At 31.8% G+C, this 11,270-nt stretch overlaps 1 protein-coding gene across 4 annotated transcripts in view; it reads right to left on the bottom strand.

Moving 5' to 3' along the window:
* Nucleotides 1–3,810: 3,810 nt before the first annotated feature.
* LOC138691906 (exopolyphosphatase PRUNE1-like) overlaps nt 3,811–11,270 on the bottom strand; it is a 29,372-nt gene continuing 21,912 nt past the window's right edge. For 2 of the 4 annotated variants that reach the window (XM_069814509.1, XM_069814508.1), the window contains exons 5-8: nt 11,062–11,220; nt 8,219–8,378; nt 5,792–5,915; nt 3,815–4,381 (exon numbers count right to left, since the gene is read on the bottom strand). In XM_069814509.1, the coding sequence (XP_069670610.1) occupies nt 8,220–8,378; nt 11,062–11,220 (318 nt within the window). In that variant the 3' untranslated portion in view covers nt 3,815–4,381; nt 5,792–5,915; nt 8,219. Of the gene's footprint in view, nt 4,382–5,791; nt 5,916–8,218; nt 8,379–11,061; nt 11,221–11,270 lie in introns of all 4 variants that reach the window. The other 2 variants (XM_069814507.1, XM_069814506.1) reach the window with 2 other exon arrangements.

The raw sequence follows: 11,270 nt of genomic DNA, 5'->3' as shown, positions 1-11,270 counted from the left end.
CTGGGCTGCATCTGCAGGCTAGCCGCTCCAAACTAGCGGTACAAAGATTTAAAAAATTAAAGGAAATTTAAGAATTTGTTAGAATTATCAAAATTTTTTTGATTTTTAAAAAATTGTCAAAATTTTCAAAAATCGTCGAAATTCCAAAATATTTGAAAATTTTCAAAAACTTTCAAAATTTCCAAAAATATTCAACATTTTCAAAAATTTTTAAAAATATAAAAAAATATGAGAAATTTTCAAAAAAATCCAAAATTTTCAAAAAGTTTTAAAAAATATCAAAGAATTTCAAAAATTTTCAAAAATTGTCGAAATTACAAAGAATTTCAAAATTTTCAAGAATTTTAAAAAATTTCCAAAAGTCGTCGGAATTCCAAAAAATGTCAAAATTTTCAGGAGTTTTAAAAAATTTCAAAATTTTCAAAAATATCAAAATATTGAAAAATTTTCAAAACTTTAAAAAATTTCAAAAACGTTAAAAATTCTACAAAATTTTCATAAAATTTTCAAGATTCATCGAAATTCCAAAATATCTGAATATTTCCTAATATCTACATTTCTAAAAAATTTCAATTATTTCCAATACTCCCCCTGGCAGCACCGATAGTCTCGAAAATACGTCAGCCACGGCATCTGCAGGCAATCTGCAGGCTCGCCGCTCCGAACTAGCAGTACAAGTTCAAAAATTAAAGGAAATTTAAGAATTTGTTAGAATTATTATAATAATTTTTTAAATTTTAAAAAAATTGTCAGAATTTTCAAAAATCGTCGAAATTCCAAAAAATTTCAAAATTTTCAAAACTTCCAAAACTTTGAAAATTTTGAAAAATTTTGAAAAATTTCAAAAAATTTTAAAAATTTTCAAAAATCGTCGAAATTCCAAAAAATTTCAAAATTTTCAAAAATTTTCAAAAATCGTCGAAATTCCAAAAAATTTTAAAATTTTCAAAAATTTCAAAAACGTTAAAATTCTACAAAATTTTCAAAAAATTTTGAAAATTCTTCGAAATTCCAAAATATCTGAATATTTCCTAACATTTTCTAAATTTCTAAAAAATTTCAATTATTTCCTGGCAGCACCGATAGGCTCGAGGCTACACATGTCAGCCACAGCATCTACTGGGCTGCATCTGCAGGCTCGCCGCTCCCAACTGGCAGTAAAATAAGTTAAAAAATTAAAGGAAATTTAAGAATTTGTTAGAATTATAACAATTTTTTAAATTTTCAAAAATCGTCGAAATTCCAAAAAATTTCAAAATTTTAAAAAATAATCAAAATTGTCAAAAATTTTCAAAAATTTAAAAAAATTTCGATTTTTTAAAAATTTAAAATATTTTCAGAAGAATCCAAAATTTTCAAAAATTTCAAAAATTTTCAAAATTCGTCGAAATTCAAAAAAATTTAAAAATTTTCTAAAATTAAAAAAAACCAACATTTTCAAAAATTTCAAAAAATTTCAAATATTTTAAAAAATCGAAGTTCCCAAAAATTTCAGAATTTTTAAAAATTTTCCAAAATTTCCAAAAATCCTCGAAATTCAGTAAAATTTCAAAATTTTCAAAAATTAAAAAAATTCGAAAATTTTAAAAAATTTTAAAAAATTTAAAGAAATTTCAAAATTTTCAAAATCGTCGAAATTCCAAAAAATTTAAAAATTTTCAAAAATGTTCAAAAATTTTTAAATTTTGAAAAATTTCAAAATTTCAACAAAATTAAAAAAGTTAAAGATTTCAAAAACGTTAAAAATTCTTCAAAATACAAAAATATTCAAAATTTGCCGAAATTCCAAAATATCTGAATATTTCATAACATTTTCTAAATTTCTCAAAAATTTCAATTTCCTATGCTCCCTCTGGATGCAAGGATTGGCTCGAGGCTACAGATGTCAGCCACGGCATCCTCTGGGCTGCATCTGCAGGCTAGCCGATCCCAACTAGCATTACAGTAAGTTAAAAAATTAAAGGAAATTTAATAGTTTGTTAGAATTATCAAAATTCTTAAATTAAAAAAAAATTTGCAAAATTTTAAATAATTTCAAAATTTTCAAAAATTTCCGAAAATCGTCGAAATTCCAAAAAATTTGAAAATTTTCAGAAATTTAAAAAATTTAAAAAATGTTGAAAATTCTTCAAAATTTTCAAAAATTTTCAAAATTTGTCGAAATTCCAAGAAATTTCAAGATTTTAAAAAACTTTCAAAATTTTAAAAAATTTCAAAATTTTCAAAAATTAAAAAAAAAATCAAAAATTTTCAAAAATTTTCAAAAACCTTTGAAATTCCCAAAAATTTCAAAATTTTTAAAAATTTTAAAAAATTGTCGAAATTCAAAAAAATTTCAAAATTTTCAAAAATTTAAAAAATTTCAAAAACGTTAAAAATTTTTCACAATTTTCCAAAAATTTTCAAAATGCCGAAATTCCAAAATATCTCAATATTTCCTAACATTTTCTAAATTTCTCAAAAATTTCAATTATTTCCTATACTCTGCCTGCCAACACAGATAGGCTCGAGGCTACACATCTGTCAGCCAAGGCATCCTCTGGGCATGCAGCTCGCCGCTCCCAACTAGTACAATAATTTCAAAAATTAAAGGAAATTTAAGAATTTGTTAGAATTATCAAAATTTTTTAAATTTAAAAAAAATAGTCAAAATTTTCAAAAATCATCGAAATTCCAAAAAATTTCAAAATTTTCATTTTCAAAATTTTCAATAATCAAAATTTTCAAAAATTTTAAAAAATTTCAAAATTTTAAAAAATTTCAAAACTTTTCAAAAATTAAAAAAAAAATTTCAAAAGTTTTAAAAAATTTGAAAAATACCAAAAATTTTCAAAAATCGTCGAAATTCCAAAAAATTTCAAAATTTTCAAAAAGTTTCAAAATTTTCAAAAATTTAAAAAATTTTCAAAAAAATCCAAAATTTAAAAAAATGTTAAAAAATTTCAAAAGTTTCCAAAAATCTTCGAAATTCCAAAAAATTTCAAGACTCAAAAATTTTCAATAATTTCAAAAATTTCAAACATTTTCAGAAATCATCGAAATTCCAAAAAATTTCAAAATTTTCAAAAATTTTCAAAAATTTCAAAATTTTCAAAAATTTCAGAAATAAAAAAAATCGAAAGTATTAAAAAATTTTCAAAAATTTCAAAAAATTTAAGAAATTTTCAAAAATCGTCGATATTCCCAAAAATTTCAAAATTTTAAAAATTTTGAAAATAATACTAATAATAATAATTTTAATCTCACTTGTGAATACATCTTTTGTGCGAGATCGTACGTATTTGCTTGGTTTCCGCACAAGAACAATCCGCGGAAAGTCTAAAATTCCACATTCAGTATTCCCAACCTAACACACAACAATTTCCCTCTTCTTACCGATTAAGTGACATATTGATTTTACTGCTTTAGGCTTTTAACATATTATTTTTAGAGACGTTCAATATAGTAATAATTATAAATTGGAAACTTAACACTGCAATTTCACCTAAATTGCAATGTTAATTATTGTTTTTAAATATTTGCAAAAATTAAGTAAACTCTACAACTCCAGTAAAGTTACTGTATTCGTGAAGCAAGTAACATTAAGGAAGCCGTGAAAAAATCAACAAGATTCCAGACTCATCATAGACTGGGGGAAAAAAAAGACAGACGTATATCACGGCCTGCTGGAGTATAGTAAACACAGAAAACATTTTAAAGCAACAATGTTGAAGATAGATATTTTTGTTTTGCAAATTTGCCGTCATTAAACAGAAACCAAGATGGAGATTTCATTGCAACTAATTAGAAATTCCTCTTTCAAGTATGTAATAAATGATCTTCGCACAAAATAATGTACGATATACGAGTGGTATGTTTTCTTTCAATTCTCGGAAATTAAAAAAGCTCAACTACGTTTCGCTTTTTCAATCTTTTCCTCGAACATGAAAACTTCAACATACCGCTCTTGTAACGCATATTACTATAACAGGAGGAATGACAGATCTTAATGAAGCAAACTAACTAATTACATGTTTTAATTTGAACTGAAATTCACTGTACAACATTTGAGACACAAAATAGAGAGGCAACTTTACAAATGTCTTTCCTTATTAGAACAGGCCTAGAAATATTTAAGCTGTATTCACTGCAATAAACACACCACACTCATTTTCATTGTCAAGTTTTTGAATCCTGAGTATAAAAATTCTTCTTCAGTTTTTACTTATAATGAGACTTGAACACGCCATGGGGTTCAGGTGTGGGGTCCCTGTGACACTGCACTGTCAGCCACAGTCCAAGGAAACGAGACGTAACAGACCAAGATGATGATGGTGATACAACTCACAGAAATCTGCTGAGCTACCAATGTCACTGTTTCTGCCTGGACACTGTCAGTCACCTGTAACAGAAGCAGCTGTTAATATCAGTTTGTGTACCACGTTAATTGGTGGAATACAATGCACTGTTGCGGTGACGTAGCCAGGGGAGGGGGCAAGTCTTGGGAAGATCATTTGGCAAATGTGCCTATAACTTACATTTAACATATTTAAAAAACAGTAACAACTTAATTGTTGTTTAAGGGGAAGGACCTACAGGAAATCTCTTTTCTCTTATTATTTTAAGTATAGCCTCTATTCTCCTAACATAGTTTCATATCAATGTATGAAGCCTTTCAAATACTACATTTTCACTTTTGCCCTTTATGGTACAGTCACAGACATAAAAAATGCAGCATTATAAAGAAAATGATATATCTGCTCTGAAGAGTATCACAGAATCACAAATCTTGTCTTAAATGAAAGCTAAAAGACTGCTAATCAATTTTGTTCGATGATTTTTAGAAATTTTAATCTTCATTTTGCATTTTTATGAACAGAAAGAAAAACTGTAGTCTATTTTTAACTTATTCTTTAATTTGCAATTTGACAATTTCCTCTTACAGAACTACTCATGTATAATGTAAGAATATCTCCTGAAAATTTTACCGAATTATCTCTATTATAGTCTGAGATATCACATATTAAAATATGTTGAAAAATGTAAAATAAACAAACTCCGGACATTCAAAGGCACTGGAGTGCAGCGGCTATTTAAAAATGGAATAAAAGTAATTATTTTCTTCCTAATGACATTGAAATTTCGCTCAAATGAAGTCAATACTATGAAGTATTTTTAGGCTAAAAATAATAATAATACAAAAATGTTAATTTTGACACATATTAGGCCATTCCTGTAGGTCCTTCCCCTTCATATTGTGGATTTTAGACTCCCCAGAAGTTGCTAATAGAGCAAACTTCATTGTTCATCGCAGAGTGAATCAACAGACACCAACGATAAATAAGTTGCTTAATCTAGTTAATGTGCTTCATAATTTCTTTGAAAAACAAAACATTGGTCAAGTTAGAACAATATAAAGGGCATAACTGAAGGCCTCCCTGGAATAAGGGTGTAACCAACAACACTGCAATTCAAGATTCATGATAAAGGAAAATAATTTTAGGGACATATTTCATTATGCCTTTATTTACTACCACAACTATTTGACTAAACAAGATAAAAGTTCATTTTGGTATTGAATGCAATAATTTATTATTATAAATAAATTCTTCAAAACTGCTTTTTCTCGTAAATCACTTAATTTAAGAATTTGATGTTACATCATTTTCCGGGGAGTTCTTCAATTGTGGAGCATAACAGTTCAGAAAATTCTGTGTTACGACAAATATACTTGTGAATACCGTATTTACTTCTGTATAAGTCCTGCCCTACATTTGTTGAAAAAAATAATAATAAAAGAAAGATACCATACTCCTGAACTAGGTGTTTCAAAGTTTCCATGCAGCACAAGTCAGTACAGTGGTTGTTCACACTCATCTTATCTGCATCAGGTAATTACAGTTCGTGTCCAATATCGGGATACCTGCAAGCTTTACCTGTAAGCAAACATCATCTGTTGTAAGGCTTCAGAAAACAACTCAGATTCCTACAGCAGCTTCATATTATATGGAATTCAGACTTTATTGTTCTGAAATACGGTATTGCACAGTTTTATGGCATAATATACCGGTAATGTGGAAGTGAGGATGAAATTTACTTTAATCAAAAGGGAGAAATAGCCGCCATCTTGATTCATATATCAATCTTTTTGGCTCCCTCGGCAAGGCAGTGAACCACATTGCCGGCTCATTCTATTTACAATATCTCTTCTATAGGCTCCACGCATGGTTTTACGACAAAATTTGGAAAAAAATATGGGGCTTGCATATGAGTGAAGAGGGTAAATGAGGACCGTTTTTGCAAAAAACTTGCTAACTGAAAAAACTAAATTTTACAGCAGACACAAAAAACTGAATGGAGACAAATAGGTTATAGGTGCAACCATCACACTTTGCCACACTACAATGAAGAGAAATAATTCAATTTCACTGAGATAACTTTAACATCGTGTAGAGGCCTGTTTTATGTTAACGAATCCACCAAAATCTCAATTTCGCAAATTTTGCAGATAGCAAGTTTTGCGAAAACGGTTCTCAATTATACAGAGGAAAAATTACACAACTGAAAGTGAAATCATGCCTAAATATAAAACACGAAGTTATAACCGAACCTTGTTTATACAATTATGAACTCGTGTTTCTAAACGAGTACACAGACTGCAATTGAAATGACCCTGTGGACTGAAAGGGACGACACAGTACACGTAAATTAATAGAAAACCTATATTATATTTTGTGATTAAATACAGAAAATTAAGTTGGAAGTTTCAGTAGTCTGGCAACTCTTTCTTCTCATAATACACATGTAACGAAGTCAGAACTGTCGCCTTAGCAAACTACCCTTGTGGCTACAAAAGTAATCTGGTGACATCATTCAGTAGCTTCAAATTATTTGTTTTAAAATTAAATTTACACAAAAACCGTCCACACTATTGAAATGCGCCAAGGGATAAATGATTCTTTATTGGATTTGTATCAATACGGACGAAAATCACGATCCTACTCAGAATAGTAACCGAATAAGAGAGTGTTATATATTTGGGAAAAAAAAAATTTTTCTGAGAAAACCATGGACTTTCCACCAATACAGTATTACATACAGCATGAAAATCTGCGGGGTTATTCACTTTCTCTCGGTATAAACATATAGTATACCAAACAGGAACAGATTAATTATTCTTTATTTATCATATCATGCAAAGTTTTTGTACATTTCCAGGTCATTCGGTTTCTTTTGTACAGACTGTAAAATTTGTCCTTTGTCAGAAGAGAGCCAATTGTTGATCCATAGGTTTGTAAAATGTGACTTTACTGAAGCAAAAGCACTGGATAGAGATATCACTTGAAGAGGTCCTGGTTGCAAATATGTTGCCTGTTTTGCAATATTATCGACTTTCTCGTTTCCAGGTATACTACAATGATTAGGTATCCATTGAAATGTTATTTCCTTTTGGCGTTCTTTTAGTTTACTTAGTTGTTTCTGAATTGGAATAATTCTATGTGCGTATAGGTTTGGTACATATTTAATTACATTATATATAGCCCCCTTGAGTCAGTAAGTATGCAAATAGATTTTTCAGGAATTTGAGTAACACACTGAAGAGCAGCATCAATAGCTAGCAATTCAGTGTCAAGACTGGAGGAGGATGAACATGGTATGAAATAACTTTCCTGATATTTTGGAATATAGTACCCTGCTCCTGACTACAGTGGACTTTATGTTGTCGGCAAACAGCTGGATACATTAAGAAGATTGATTGATCATATCATGCAAAGGGTAGAGTGAATAATTTCAAGGAAAAATTGTTCCGGGGCCGGGTATCGATCCCGGGACCCTTCGCTTCTGAGGGATAGCTCAGTCGGAAGAGCGTTCGTGCACTAAGCGAAGGGTCCCGGGATCGATACCCGGCCCCAGAACAATTTTTCCTTGAAATTATTCAAACCTGCTTTACAGGCAGCTACTACCTGAAAGCCAGATTTGTATAAAGGGTGGAGTGTTACAGTAAGCAGATACCACACGTTGCTTGCCCTGTTTTTGTATTTCAGGTGGTCTTCCTCCATTTCTATGATTCTTTTATATGTCACAAATTTGATGTGATCGGTTTTACTTTCCTCCTGTACAGAGTATGAATTACACATACCGTAACTGATTCCATGCATGAAGGACATCGTGATCAACCCTACAGGTGTTTTCAGAAATTGCCCCAACTTTCCTAATGACATGCGACTGGCGAACTCACATCATTGCTTGCTGACTACGCACTCCCGGACTACAGGCAGGACTTGTTTACGAGATGCCTTCACATTCAACTGTTTGAACAGCTGAAGGCCAGGAATCAGGTTGCTGACGTCTTCTAGCTGCAGGACGGGATCTGTACTGCTTTTCAGACATTCGACAAGCTGCAACAAAAACGTTAGCAAAACACTCACAGACTTATTTACTTGCTGAACGACTATACAAAAAGCACAGTGGGGGTGACTGAAGAGTTCTCATCATCAGGTTGACGCCCACATGAGCACACTCTTTTTCAAAGCACGCGGCCTGTAGCACACATGCTGTGCAGTGGTGCATGTCGTCATTGCAACTCTTCTTCTAGTCCGAATGCCCCACACTCACGAGGAGCGTACAGTGGATGATCACTGTCACTTCATATTCAGTGTAATGAGAACTGGGGGATTTTCATCACGTGCCTGATTAGTGAGATGAGTTCTTGTCCCAAAGCTAAGCATAGAACTCCAAAGCCCAACATTGGCAATGGTCTGATAAAATGTCTAATTGCTCCACAATTCTAGAATGGTTATACTGACGTAGCAATAGCTTTACTTTAGGAACTGAATACAGCATTAACATAAATAAGCACATGTGAACATGCAAACCACTAGCAGCAATGCAGACAGCTTCACTGAACACCAAACAAAAAGTAGTAAAACTTTCAGATTCAAAAGAAGCCACTGTCAATTACAAATCGTAATGAAATAAGTAACGAGGTTAATTAACGCAACAAGCAAAGCAGCAGTAGTAAAATGGATACCTGTACAAACAAGCAAATCAACTGGTAAATGAGGAGTCAATATAAAACAGAAATTGGAAGTCCACAAACAAATACATAATATCAAAAATCATTTTTAAAATGAACACAGAAAATACAAGAAGAAGAAGTAAGTTTTTAAGTTACTGCAGTAAAATTTTGCATGCAACTGTCTTTCATACATGAACAAGATGAACTACAATTACTGCTGTAACATTTGTAGTTTATTTAATTTATTTTTACCTAAAAAGCATTAAAAATTTAACTTCTCATAAGAAATTAAAAGAAAAATGCTTCTCTGAGTGTGCCAGGAGTACAAACTACATCACTGTAAATGCAGCATGCGATTTATATTGATGGAAATAATTCCATGGTGTGTTGGTTTCTATTCCTTTGTGACAGCATTAATATGAATTATGAATAAAAAAGGGAGACAGACAACAATCTTGTTCATCTCCTTCATTTACAGTCAGAATGAATACATCAATATTTTAGATATAAGTTGACTATTGCTGTTATCACCTGCTAAGATGCATTATCATTTCATTAATACATACATACATATTGTCGGACCATCGGATCGGTGCCCCTTCAGCGCTGTCGCCGTTTTTGGAAAAGTTAACGCCTGTACTCACTCCATTCCACCCGCTTTCCTCCCACCACGTTAAACAGCAGGCCACGAACCTTGCCGAATAGGGCTGTTGCCAAACTTCTGTCAAACAGTGTCATAAATAACTGGTCCTCCATGCTACAATATTATTTCTTTCAATCAAACTACATCTTGTATTTCTACATTTTTTAAACCTAAATCCCGTGTCTCACATCACTTTCCGTAGCTTTTCTGTCCAACCTTCAGCTTCAGTAATTTCTTCAATGTTGAAACTTCTTTCTGAACAGTATAAAATTCTTGTATCTTTCTTCTTAAAATACATCGGTTCATATCATCTACAATAATTAAAAGTTCCCTTGGTCTGTTCTTCTCTGGTGATTCTAGCTTTTCATCTCCTGCACAGACTCCCTCTCTCCTGATTTTCTTTATTAGGAGTTATGACCTCCCTATATAAATTACATAAAATGTTGTATTATCAGTATTAGTTAAGTAAGTAATTTTAATACGTAATCAATTGAAATAAAATAAGCCTCACCTGTGATAGCAGCTGCTCTTTTGGTTGCCTGAATTATAGGAAACAAATATTGACCTGCTTGTTTCTCTTCATCGCAAAATGCTATTACGTACTTGCTTAATAATATTTCTTTCGCCACTCCGTGCTACAGTATTCATGTTGAGTTGACAACACTGGACTGCAAGTGCAAATATTGTAAACTGTCCCGCAAGAAGGCCAAAATTGTGAGTAGTGGGGGACAGAAAGGGAGAGAGATAGGAATGCAGGGAGAGAAATGAATTACTGAGGCTGAGAAGGAATTAGGGTTCAGTTCGCATATCTTACAGGGGCACAGATCCGATGGTTCAACTATACATACATACATACATACATACATACATACAGTAGTATCTCGGTTATACACAATCCATTATTTATATGTAGTTCTCGTTTGTACGTAATTATGTACAACTCCTGGCACTATATCATTTAATTGCATACAAATTAAATTCTGAATTGTGCATACATAATTCGCCTTTTCTCACAATCCTCAAGGTCAGCTGCAGACCGCCGGCTCTTTACATCAGATCGCAGGACTCGTACTAATAAGAAGCAAACTGACATAGCCAAGGAAGCCGTAGGCATACTTCCCAATAAGAGATATTTTGGACACCGAAAATTAAAGATAACTAAAGCTATTGAAAAAATATAAGAATACAGCAATGTAGTGGAGTACTGCCTACAGATATTACCAGTGTAATCAATAAAATATTTTAAATAGGTGGGAGTAAAAGCACATCAGGGGCAAATATAACTTGGTGACTTAACGTACAAGTTCACAATGGTGCGACATAGTGCAAAAACCCTGCAGTTTCACACCACGAAATAACTAAGTTAATACATATTTTATATTTAACATCTTCTTCAGACAAACAAGGACCATAAAATTACCTTGTGAGCTGCCTCTGGTGCTGCAACATGGAACACAGCGATGTCTCTCTGTATCACGCCGCCCTCTATGTGAAGACCCATCACTACTACGATGTTCGTTTGCATTTCTGCACAAAACTCCTTCAAGGCTTCCATGACGTTGGGGCGTGTCAAGAACTCCTGCAATATCACAATTCACAGGCTTCACGATGCCGTATGTTGCAAAATTT

The sequence above is a fragment of the Periplaneta americana genome, chromosome 16 (genome assembly GCF_040183065.1).
Source record: "Periplaneta americana isolate PAMFEO1 chromosome 16, P.americana_PAMFEO1_priV1, whole genome shotgun sequence".
NCBI classification, from domain to species: domain Eukaryota; kingdom Metazoa; phylum Arthropoda; class Insecta; order Blattodea; family Blattidae; genus Periplaneta; species Periplaneta americana.
The sequence above is the reverse complement of the archived record's forward strand: the minus strand, read 5'-3'. Positions and strand labels throughout refer to the sequence as shown.